Source organism: Pyrgilauda ruficollis, unplaced genomic scaffold, assembly GCF_017590135.1.
Source record: "Pyrgilauda ruficollis isolate IOZ18807 unplaced genomic scaffold, ASM1759013v1 scaffold39, whole genome shotgun sequence".
NCBI classification, from domain to species: Eukaryota; Metazoa; Chordata; class Aves; order Passeriformes; family Passeridae; genus Pyrgilauda; species Pyrgilauda ruficollis.
Genome location: NW_024525378.1, coordinates 4,155,616 through 4,168,827, shown reverse-complemented (window position 1 = coordinate 4,168,827; position 13,212 = coordinate 4,155,616). Strand labels below are relative to the sequence as shown.

The window sequence follows — 13,212 nt, the reverse complement described above, 5'->3', positions numbered from 1 at the left end:
ATCACAAGGAGCAAAGATAAAGCATCAGCAGATGAAGAATGTTAAGTAAATTTGAGCAATTAATTCTGCACAAATATCTTATCTTAGCAGATTCCAGAATTTATCGTAGTGGAAAATACTGTTAAAAAAAAAGTCCCCATTTTTGTCCTCTTTGTTTCTCTTACTAAACACAATAGCTGAATAGCATAACAAAAATGCAGATGTATAGCAGCCTTTCAGTGAGCTGCAAGCTTACAGGACATGACAATGAAATTAATCTTTACTGAAAAACAGGATTTCCTGTACTTGGCTGCAGATTCTGGCCACTCTGTAGTGCTGGGAGATGAGGATTCCTCTTGTCACAATACTTAAGGAATCAGCAGCCTCTGAAAAAATATGGAGAAAATACGTGAGGATAAAGTATGACAATACCTTTAGGCTGAGTAACTGAGTCAAGGAAAAGAAAGGATTAAGGTTATAAAGCTGTAAATACACAAATAAGAGTTTTTAACTAACTGAAGCATACATTTTATACTCATGTTTCTGATTACAGATAGCTAAATGTTCATTAAAATCCTAGAGGCAACTACATGCAGCAGGTTTAAGTAGTCGGAGTTCTGTTCTTAAACGAAAACACATCCAATTAATACAGAGAGAAGCTGAGAAAATAATTAAACTAGATCTAAAAGACCTTCAAATCTATAAATCTGTCTTGAGTCACTCGGTATCCAGACGTGACTTTTGAGCTCTCCCTTCCATTCAGCAGAAGGAAGACTTTATGGATCACCGGACATGCAGTTCAACCCAGGACAGGACTCTGGGGGAGGACAATTTTCAGCCCCAGTCACTACAAATGATGGCTGGGAAACACAAGCTGAAGTTACTGTTTAGCTTAAGTAGGCATGTAGAAAAACGTGTTGAGCAACTCCTGCATGAACACTGCTTTTCTGTTGTCAGTGCCCTTCTGATGTTACAGCTACCAAAATTCCAAAACTGTAGCCTTATTCCAAAAAAGTTAGTGATATAGGTTCCCCTTCTTAATCATGAAGAGTAAGATGACATCCTATAGGTACATTTTTCTCCTGAACAGCTCAACTGTTTTACTTGAGGAAGCACATGTATGCAAACACCTTCCACTCACTCTTTTCCCAATCTTTTATCTCCATATTCCATCAAATCTTCTTTGCTCTAATCCCCTGCTGTGAACTCATAATGTTGTGACAAGACAAGACTTTCCTAGAATTGTCTAGACTGCAAGAACCACCTGGGTTCTTTGGGGGTAAATCAGTAAAAGACACAAACACAGCTATGGTGATGTTCAGCCTTAGCCAGAATCCACAGCCCTAAAACAAGGAGATCAATTGCCTATTAAAGGAAAAAGCCTCAGAAGGAGCATTGGAACAGCAGATAAATAAGGACACATCCAAATTATCAGAATACAGTAAACAGAAAACAGATGCAGAAAGAAAAGCACAATCCTTCTGGAACACAGGGGTTTCCTACGTTGTGAAATTTGACACCTACCTCAACCTGAGATTCCCAAAAGCAAACAGTGGAGAGAAGGACTTCTTTGATGGATGCATCCAAGATATTGTGATTTCCCCTAGAGGGGCTTCTGTCAAATTCCTTCCTTACACCTCTGTAGACACACTAAAAACAATGTTCAGCCCTATTTCTCCCTGTCCCCATTTAAACCCTCCAGCAAGATCAACTTCCTGAGTGGTTTGCAACACTTGCAGTGCAGGGAGTTACGTTCAGTGGTTTAGCTCTCAATCCCTCTACTTACCTTCTCTTAAATACTGAGACCTTAACCCTCACCGCAACTCTCAAAGATTTTGAAATTTTCCCAGCTGTACAATGATTGTTGAAAATCCACATTACAGATTCAGAATGCTCCTAAGGTAATTCATTTAATATTTCTAGATTCAAGTTATTCACTCTACCCAAACGTTTCCTGTCAGCAGTTGCTGTTTAACGCACTGCCTTGCTACCAATTAAGTAGAATATATTTTACCACCACAATGGATCATACTACTTCTTTTAGAACAGTTCTGTGTTGGAATAGCTTTATGGAATATTTCTACCGTCCCAACTTCATAAACATCTATTTTTAGAGCAAAAACTGTGTGCCTCTGCCATGGTTAATCTATTCCTTACACATACACTGATAGTTTTTTCTTTCCAATTATCATAAGCCACAGCAGCAACTTCAAGTTTCCAGTACAGACTGCCAGCTCTTCTTCAATTCTCCAAATTCTCCACTTGCTAAAACACATACCAGTTTCACTTTACTTTCACTTGCCTTTTTGGGGGAAGGATATTTTTAATGAAACAATCTTCTCTTGTGATTTCTACACTGTATTTGTATCTGTTTACAAAGAGCTACTCTTTAAAACTGATGACTCAGCCAGTAATCGTTGGGAAAGGCTCAAACATCAGCTCGGAGAATTGCAAGCATTACCCTGTATTCATTTTTAGAAAATAACACCTTCAGCTGAGACCACATCATAAATTTATATTCTCACAGAGAAAAATGGGCTAATCCAAGCCATTGGTGAAGTTTACATTCCCTCCTTTCTTCATGTTGGAGCATCTTGCTGTCTCTCTTCCTGACACACAATCCCATAAAATAAAGTTTTCTGCACTGCCAGGCCTCTCTTATGCAATGCTGTTCCTGACAGTGCTCCCTCATCCAGCATCACTCAGACCACTGAGAGGCATGGGGGTGTTTAAATGTTTGAGCTGCTGGCTGGAGAGCACGACTGTTGTTCTTCATTTCTAGTAGGAACAACTGCTCTGTGACTTTTTTAGAATGTATTTTAAGAGTGCCACTTCGCAGACAGAAAAAGCCCAAACCTGTATGACTGACTGTACATTTTGAACTGAGTTAGGATGTAAGTGGACAGACTGCAATACTGCAATTTAACCACCAGTCCCTGTGTGGTGGGGATTTGTCAGCGATGAGGCAACCATTACTTCTCTGGGGAACCTCTTCCAGCAACTCAACACCATCACACTAAACAATTTCTTCCTTATATGGAATGTAAACCAAACCCCAGTTTAAAGCCATTATCCCTTTTTCTACCACTACATGTCCTTGTAAAAAATTTGGTTTTGGAGAGCCAAGGGTATGCAAATAGAAAAGCAATATACTTGGTATATTATCTCATCAAGAACTTTTGTTTTGTAGGTATAAATGCACCAGCATCATTCTGTGTAACACTGCATTAAAATATCACTAAGTATTCAAAATAAATAAAACATACACCAAATATAATCAGCTTGGACAGTGAAATCTGGGCATATATTATTTGTGACCTGCAAAGCATAAAATTTCTAGCCTCTGCATCTTGCCATGAAATGCATTTGCCCTGTGCAGATAACTGCTTTTTGTGACGTAAACCAGCATAAAGATTACTACAAAATAAAGGCCATGTAAACAAATGTGTTATTGCAATTAACCAGCCAATTTATTACAAAATAGTCTGCAACACAGAGAAGTAAAAAACAGCCCTTCAAGACAACTCATTGAAACAAGAAAGTTAGTAATTTTGTACAAAACATAGTTTAATGATTCCTTCATCAAGAAGGTAAGAATCACGGAACATAATCAAGTAAATTACTTCAAACAGCCTGTGAATTTACAAAAAAAACCCCACAAACAAAAAGAAACCTGAACAGGAAGGCATTAACAAAATTATCTGCTCTTTTTGCGTCCTCGTAGGGTATCTGAGAAACAGACACATAAAACTTCTGCGTGAACTTGATTTTGGCCCACTGTACCAAAATAAACTACAGAGAAGTCACCTAAAGACACAGCATTTATTTTCAAACCTGAGAAAATCATGACATAAACTTCAACCAGTTAGTCCAGGATAGCTTTGAAATCTTGACAAAGAGACGGTTCTGTCACTGCCTGCAGTAGTGTCACAGTATCCTTTGGGATCCTCCTGATTAGCTTCTTCTTACCTACCAAAATATCAGAAACAATTCATTACGACTGGTTTAGGGAAAATGCTAATGAAGCAATGAAATCCATACTAGCTAAAACCACCTAAAAAGCTGAAACACCTGGAATATGGGGACAAAAAAAGCTATAATAAAAGATGCTACTGTTCCTCCACACTTAAATCAGGCTAACAAATAAAGAAGTTTAAAAATTGTATGTGAAAATATTATCAAAGAAAGTAGGAGGAATTTGCTCCTTGATTTTCTGTTTTTGTGGAGGTTTTTTTCAGATTTGAGAACTTCACTGAATTTTGAAAAGTATAAGCCCATTTGTTCAACAACTTTACCCACCAAATAAGGCCTTCCATTAAACCTCATGAAAGACTTTTGAAAGACTGAATGTTCCATCAATAAAAATACAGACAGCAAAAAGAACTTCTTACAGATTAGAAAGAACATGTAAAATCCTAGCAACAGTTTAAGTCCATCACTAAACAGAGTCAGCAAAATTGTCAATGATGCAGAAAGCCAGAAGTACTCAATAAACATTTGCCCTGTATGTGGAAAGGAGACAGATGATGTATTTATATCTCATCATGATAAGGAAAGATTCTTGCTCCCTTCCCCACTGGTAATAACAGGAGGGATGTTAAACAATAACTGTGTTTTAAATACTTAACTCTGAAGAATGATGACAACTCATGACAAACCCCTGATGTTGATATTTAATAGGTTTGGGAATAGTGGGAAGAACCTCCTCCCCAAAACCTATGAGCTTCATTTCAATTCCCACGGAGAGCAATGGAAAGGCACGTGCAGGGACACAAGAGAAAACCACATTTATATCAATTCCTGTCAACAATATTATCTTACAGAGGTAATAGGTTTTATACAGCCAACACAAACTCCAAAATGACAACAGAAATTGCAGCTGTTAAGTCAACATAGGGGCTTTTACCAGCCTTGTTTATCTCTGTGCTACAGATTACTGCAGCATGTAGAGATACTGAGCAAACTTCACAGGATCCCACCTGAAAGTCAGTGACTTCCCTGTCATGACTACTGACATCCACACATGCTACCTGATTTCCAGAAGATAAAACTTAAAATGCCATGTTTAGAATTAGCTCTGACATCTCTACATAATGCTTAGCTCTCTAGTAACCATCTCTACAAGATGATGTTCTGATTACAATAACATTGCCCAGGACTAGGTCTGGTGCAGGGCAAACAAAACAAACTTGAAACTGCATAGAAAACTATCAATATCTCTGTGAATGGATTTCATTGTATGCCCAAAGGATCGGGACACTTAGTATAGTACCAAATTCAGAAGAAAATAAAAATATAAACACCATATACAATCAGGGTCAGAAAAACAGCCTTCACTTATGACCAGAGACCTTGGGGACACAGAGATAATGATCCCCATTCACACCAAGGGTATGCATGTGACTTGTCACCACAAGGTGTCTTTGTACAGCTCCACCAATTATTGTATCAACCCCTGCTGCACCAGTGGGACAGGGCTAGTGGAAGTACAGGTAAGATTTTAAGCTGGCTATAAGCAAATGGAGAGACAGCATTTGAATTACTTGGACCCCAGTGATCTGTCAACCAATCACAGTGAAAGTTTCCATCTTAAAAGTTTCATAGTAAAGCCACAAGTCACAGCCTGCTAATTGTTCAGGCAGCTGTTAAGCAAAGATTTCTGAAGCCTTGATCTCTCAGTAGAGTACTTGAAGTCTCAGATATTTCCAAAAGAAACTGGACTCTGTAGATAAGAAGAGTGGATTGTCTTAACACTATGGATATGAAGAATAGATTCTGCCTCAGAGAAGGTAAGATTTATGAAAAAGCAGAAAACTACTCTTTGCAAGAGAACGCCACCAACAACTTTCTATAGACCTTTGGACTTTTCCTGCTGCACCTCCACAATACTCAGGAAGTACAATTTAAACAGCATTCCTCAGGAATTTAGGAAGAAATATTATTATTCCCTTTCTAAAGGGCAATTCTCACTATTCTCACTGTCAGAGAAGCCAGCTGTGGTCAGCTTTCTCTTCCTGGGTAAGAAACTGTGCAGAGTTAGGCCTGGACCACATGCAAGTTTCAGGTCGGTATTGCAGTCAGGCAAGCAGCTCTATGGGTACAGCAGAAGGAACCCAGTGACAATCACTATTCAGACTAGGAAAACTTCACCTCTACTTCCCAGCCCATTTTCCCTGGTATCTGTGGTGGTGTGACTTTGTGGACAGCAGAGACCACCTTTATGGCTGATGCACACAGCCATGGAAGGTGAGATTCTGCTGAGCAGTAAAGCTGCCTGGGACTGTGCCTCCACCCTGGAAGCGGAGGCACAGATTAAACAGTAAAGCGTGCACAGAGAAGGATGGAGGAGCTTTGGCTTGGATTGTAGTTCGCCAGTCAAAGATCCCAAGAGAAAAACCTTCAGCATTAGAGATGAAAACTCCAATGTGCCCTATATGGATCTCAGAGAAGTGAGGCAGCTCCCAGAGAAGCCACTGTCCTATTGGTTGTGTATACTGCATTCACTGCTTAGTGCCTGTCCCCTCCAAGTGAAGCAAGCAGCCCTGCCCTGGTTTCTCAGCAGCAGTGAGCAGACTTGGGGCCTCTGGTTTTGGTGTCAGTGAGTAACTCAGAGAAGGAGTTCCTCTGGGAAAGGCTGTTGGAATTCTGCTCCATACAGACAGTCCACAACTCTCAAGAATGTGGCTGGCAAAATCCCAGCCATCAGTCTGTTTCCTGTGAGAGTGTAAGTGTCGTCTTGATACATTCACACTGCACCACTGTAGCAGGCCCAGGGCCTGCAATGGCTCCTTGGAGGTCAGAAGCCTGAGCTAGGAAATGCCAAGTCATGATGACTGGGCCTTGGAAGCCCCTCTCTTCTGCCTTTTGGACCCTGCTTATCTCTCTGTAAGCCTATAGGTCACTTTCCCCTGACCCTTTCTATTGGACAGTTTTGAAAAACTCTGCAGGGTATTCTTCTGGTTCGGCAGAAGAAGCTGTCACTGAGAGCCTTCGTGGGACACCCTAATAAAGAATCCTGCGGAACCTTACACAGCGCTTCTCCTCTCTCTCCCTGCGTCTGCTGCCTCGGCCCAAGCAAGCCAAAAGAGCTGATAATCACACAGAGCTGATAATCACTAAGAGCTGAAATCACTTGAGCTTGTTTGGCTGCCCGCAGCTGGGAATGGCTTGGGAGATCGGACCAAGTCTGAGCCTCCACTGAGACTATCCTGGCCTCGGCAGTCCACCGCGTGTAGCCCGGCTGGAACCTACCGGGATAAACTGGCGCCTGATACACCACCAAAAATCAGACTCTGCACTCAGGCATTGCTGCAAACCTTTGATATGGGAAGGAAATGCTTCCTTCCAAAAGAGCTGCTTTCTTTTGGGGGCACTGGAACTCAGCAGCTATCAAAGGAAGCTTATGATATATTTCAAATCAAATAGGTGTTACTCTGGAATGAGACCTAGGAATTTCTTGGTCTTGTATACCAAAACTGCGTAAGCACTGACTCAGAGTGCGAATCACAGAGTCAGCAATGAGAATCTGACCATCACCACAGCTAAATTCATAAGCAGTACTGGCTGCGTCAGGAAAACATCTTGCTGTCTACTTTTAGCATCTTAAAACTGAAAATTCTGTTATTTCTGGGGCTGGCAGGCAGACTGCACAACTGTTTAAGGAAAGAGCTCCCCAGGGGCCAGGGACACAGCTTCTTTCACCAAATGGAAGTGTAAGAGACACACCAACACCACAACTCTGCAAGAATACACATGCAGTGGAGCCACTGCTTCTGCTTCCAAGTGACTCTGGTGACACTATTTTGGGTAAAAGTTTAAATTGCCAGTTAATCAACATTTTTAAAAATAGAAGATTGAGCATTTGTGTTTCATGTACTTAAACCTGCTGACAATACTTACATATTTAACAGTCTTATTAAGCCTTCTGGACTATACAAGCTTACTGAGTGCCAAGCATCAACTGTCCTGTGAGAATAAGGCTCTAGAAAATGCAGTGCTGGAAAACATTTTAAATCTGCCTACTTAGTAAATTTGAATAAAATCAGAAAGATCATTAATGTACATCTGAGAACAACATTTTAGGATTAGAAAACTTGAAAAATCCACTAGTTTTTAAGTTTAATTACAATGAACCATAGACAAAACTGTAAAAAGAGCTGAATACTTACAGACTTTTAAGGATGTAAGCAGACATTTGTAAACAGCTTTGTGATTTAACAGTTTGACAGTGAAGGCATGGTAGCAGAGCCATTCTGCTACCTGAATAGGGAATATGTCAGATACACCTTTGTTAGCTTTAGCAATCCCTAAAGATAGAAAAGGAAAATAATGTAACTGAAAATGATGAGCATTAAAAAGTATGTCTGGTCTCTCCTCTCTTTCTATAAAATCACCCCAGGAATTTTTACTAGAAACCTGTGCAGTCAGTGAAGTCTTGTGCATCAGCAGAAAACTAAGAAACTAGTGCCTGAAACACAATCTTCAGAAAACTGAGTTTGAGAAGAAAAATGCATTGTGATTCTTATTATGCATTTCACATAATTAATTCCTGATTTTTACCCCAAAATTACACCATTGGACTGCACATTCAAGATGTTCTACGTGTCTAAAAAAACCCCAAACAAATCCAAACCCACTACTTCACTGCCATTAACGTCCCATACCTGCATTTATTGTTTTCAGGATAGCATAGCAGCATGATGCAGTCTGAGAGATAATCCTTAGGAAGAAATCAGGATTTTTTCTAACTTGCTGGCTGAATGGTAATTGAAGAACACAGGCATGGAACCTGTTCACAAAGACAGCCTATTCAATAAAATGTAATTTGCAATTTCAAGTGAAACTATGACTACATAGCTTAGGCACTATACAACATTTAAATGCCCACAATAGTCTTTAGGTGTATCAACACTGTTACTGCATGATACCTCTCCCATATACAACATTCCTGGAATGTCAAATGTAAACTATGCTTGTTTCTAATTTTAATGCTGAAAGAAGATCTTGAAGCTATCTAGTTCTAGTTTAGAAAACTAAACTACCTATTGTCACCAATTCCACATCACGCAGAGAACACTCACATGAGAGAGAGTGAGAGGAAGAAAATCAAGGCAAAATCCCACAATAAATTCTGTTCAGGTATGCAGAAAAATAGACTTCCAAATGATTTCACAGTCCAGCCTTTGCCTATTTGGAAGCCAATTCTACAGATGTTATTTGTATCATATGCTTCCTTACACCTGTTTGAAAATATTTGGAAACTGCTGACTTTTTTTTTACCTTCAGACTCTGGCATTATAATCCTGCTTATGCTGAATATAGCCAAGTACACTGTTGATTTTTAATTAATCAACAATGTATACACTTGTTTATTAAATTAATGCAGCAATCACTTTAAAAAATGGTGACATTTTCAATATATAAAGGATAGACCTAAGTACCATGCTGCATTAAAAATCTTTGGCTGAATTAACCTGACATACACTTATCATGGTGGACAGTCTTAAATAACATATAAAAGGCCACTATTAGAATGTTACCATAAAATCAAACAGAAGTAACTAAGTGATCACATCTATCAGAAAAATCTTAAATCAAGATTTAATCAAGCCAAAAGTTTAAGAGCTGGACACATCAGTGCTGTACTAGACAAACCCAATTACACTTCTTGGACAAAGAATACAGCTTGAATGTGGTCCAAGATGAATTTAAGAACAAAACCAAAATGTTCCTTCATAACAAGTGTGACCATAGCAAAAGAGCAACATCTGATTTCTGTGAACAGTGAAGAACGTCTTGCACATTTCTGTGTTAAAACAATAAAAACCCAATTACTTGCTGCTGCCAATCATTCCAAGTTTTCAATGTACATAGTTTAGTATTTTCTTCCAACCTGCTAATCAGTTTTGATTTCTTTCCCTTATCTTAGTTTAAAACATTCACTTCCTCTACCGATCAAGCCAAGGTCAAAAATGCCAAGATATTACCAGCTAAGGAGCAACTAAAATGTTATCAGAAATAAGAAACTGCAATTAACTTGGTAGAATGAAACCTCACTTTACCTAGAGTTATACTGGTCAAAGTATGACTTTAACAGATACAAAGTTCTAAATATAAACTACCTAATATTTAACTGATCTAAATATAAAATTGTTAATAAGGCTTCTTATCATACTCCTGAATCAAAACAGACTGGTTATCTTAAGGTCAGCTGTCAAAACCAAGACACTGAAAATCCATTTGGCGATGTATCACTTAAACACACACATCAAACATATTCCTGTATCCTAAATCTAACAGTATTACTTAAGAACACTGTTGAAACAAGAATAACTTGACCTACTACTGACATTTCCTATTGCACACATCATACATACATATACACACACACACTGCACACCTACATGGCACACTTTTTTTCTGATTCATAGCTCCTCCATGTGTCAAGAAAGAGTAATGAAATATTCATGCTTATTTCAGAAGACAGTGACCCACCTGTAAGCCTGGAGTAAAAATATCTTGTAGATGTTAATGAGAACTGTTCTAAGGCTGTTGATCTAGAACAGAACAGAAACCGATCTATAAGAATATTTCAGTGTCATAATAGGATTGGTTGAAGATCTAGACAAAAAACATTTTATGCTAAACTTAAGAGATTTCTTTTATGCAACTAAGTTAACAATGTTGTGAAGGATCAGTTCCAGAACCCTACACTTTATTTGATGTCAACATTTCCAGATTATGTGGATTTTCTCTCAAAATAAACTTTTATGTTAGAACTCAAAGCAGTTTTAATGCTCTTCATCACTAATCACTGTATTGCCAAACATCCATTTTCATATTCCCACCTGTAAATCAAGAAATAAACTATGACATTTCAGTTTGAGGACTGCACACAGTTTGTATTTCATGTTTTTCCCAGCTGTTATACTTGAATTGAAGGAAAGACTTGATCTGATAGAAGTACAGCTGTAACTAGAAAAAAAAGTAAAAAAAGTAGTTACTCTATGGGATAACAGACTAAATTAAATTCTGTAAAGTAAGCCTCATTTAACTTCCCATGTTACAGAGATTTCCTGCTAATCAATGAGCAGTAGCTAAAAGACAACCATAATTAAATTCAGTGTTGAAAGAGAATAGGCCCTGTGGCATTAAGGGTACTAGCTAAGGGCTGACTTCAATATCTCAGGGCTGAAAAATTCAGCCTGCTAAAAAAAGCTAAATCAATAACCTTAAAAACAAACTAAATTTATTTCTTAAACACATTGTCTAGCCAGAACATTATTCATTACTCCAGTGACAATCATCTTATCTATATCTAGGATCCATGCAATGCAGAAGCTTAGACTTGAAGCCACCTTAGTTACCGGAACAACTGTGGTGTTCCAGCTAGTTAAGTCAAGCTTATCAAAAGCAAAGCCTTGAAACAAACACTGTGGTGGGCTTGGCAGTGCTGGGGTAATGGTTAGACTTGATCTTAAAGATTTTTTCCAACATAAACAATTCTACAATTTTATGATTCTGATTAGTGTCTCCCAGACCAGTAGCATCAATATCCTTTTCAACATAAACTGCTTCTTTTAAGAACTCAGCTAGTGAATAAATCTCTTTGGCTATTGAGTTTGGTCCTTCGCTATGGGAAACCATGTTGTATAAGCTCCTTTCCTAAAGTGACCAAGCTTTTATGTTTAGGAAGACTACTGAGGAACTTTACCACTATCGGTAGAAAAGCTCCTCCAAATTTTCCACTTAAATGCTTAAGGGATTGCAAAATGGTCAATAACCAAGCTAATGAAGCAATATTATCCTTGCGTTTAAACACTTCTTTCTTTTTGACCTTTAGCAAATACCTAATGCCACCTCTAGTAGTCCATGTACAGGGTCTGCAGAACTTTTCAGTAGGATACATTCTTCCTGTCTGGAGTTCTATGCCACTTCAGACTGCTTTGTGTAAATGGTCAAGGTTGCTAGTTTAAAGAGAAGTTCCCTTCCCCACACATTCTTTCCCATCTGAAGTGCACAGGAGGGAACACCTCTGATGTTGAAAGGATTGCTAGTCCCTCTAGTCTATACCAAATTAATCCCAATCTATTTTGCAATTAATTCAACTACACCATTCCCAACACCCTTGTGCTTCTCCCACTATGTACGAGATATTGTAAAGCTGACACTGGAGTGCACAACTCTATTTACCTGGAGTAATCGCAGTAAACCTCAAGTGTTTTTATATCTAATAACAAACCACACCATGGGATCAAACGACAATCTGGCAGCTGTTTAAATTTGGAACATCCTGGGATATCATCAACAGGAAAATTCACCACTGTCTTACTTGGATTTATTAAAAGGCCATACTCAGGAATACCTGTTGTTAAAGTCCTAAAACAGATATAAACAGTTAGGCTAAGCCCCCTCAGCAAAGCAGACAAAAACTGGCACCATGCTGCAAGACAGAAGATCTTGAACAAAAGGGCAGAAATCAAAGAATGAAGGGAACCACAGCCAACTCTTCAGGTTAAGAAACACAGCTAGAAATAAAGAAAGAGAAGAGATTAGAGGTAAATAAATACATAAAATAAATAAATTTGAGGATAATGGAAAAAAATTATAGATTAATGCAAATTAAGCACGTCAGCCATGCAACACTTGAGACCAGCTATATGAACCACACTCACAGAAACCTCTGAGATAAAAATCACTGAAAAATACGACAAGTTACTGTTTTCGGAAGTTAACAAAACCAAGGAGAATCCATATAACAGAAACCTCACTCATCTGATGAAAAGTTTTGAAGGGGAACAGTTTCCCTAAGAATGGTTTCACTGCCAGAATGCCTGCTGATTACCTGCTACATACTGGATCAGCAGTGTCATGGACAAGAAGCAGTTCATCTTACTTGGCAACGTACTTATGTGCAGGCTTTTAAAGAGAGGAAGAGGTAGGCTCTTCTTGGGGAGTCATAGTCTTAATGCTGTCTCCTCAAAGCCAATTTACTGAGTCCCCCAGTTTTAACACTACATTAGGAAAATCTGGTTCTACTCCATTTGTGGCAGAGAGCTCATAGGATCTGATCTGTAAACAGTTCTGGAAATCTCTCAGAGAAAAGGCTACTTCTCTACAGAAAATCAACACAGCTGGTACAGAAGTTGATAGAACAAAGATGCAGACAACTTCAAAGGGCAAGAAGGACAATATCTGCACCGCTACTCAAGTGACATTGTGCTGAAAAGACAT

General features: G+C 38.7%; 1 protein-coding gene across 1 annotated transcript in view; it reads right to left on the bottom strand.

Annotated features, from left to right (window-relative positions):
- Positions 1 to 3,463: 3,463 nt before the first annotated feature.
- Positions 3,464 to 13,212, bottom strand: part of TERT (telomerase reverse transcriptase) — a 30,857-nt gene continuing 21,108 nt past the window's right edge. The window contains exons 11-15 of the mRNA XM_041476637.1: positions 10,827 to 10,953; positions 10,474 to 10,535; positions 8,643 to 8,767; positions 8,148 to 8,285; positions 3,464 to 3,948 (exon numbers count right to left, since the gene is read on the bottom strand). Coding sequence (XP_041332571.1) covers positions 3,845 to 3,948; positions 8,148 to 8,285; positions 8,643 to 8,767; positions 10,474 to 10,535; positions 10,827 to 10,953 — 556 coding nt within the window. The 3' untranslated portion in view covers positions 3,464 to 3,844. The remainder of the gene's footprint in view (positions 3,949 to 8,147; positions 8,286 to 8,642; positions 8,768 to 10,473; positions 10,536 to 10,826; positions 10,954 to 13,212) is intronic.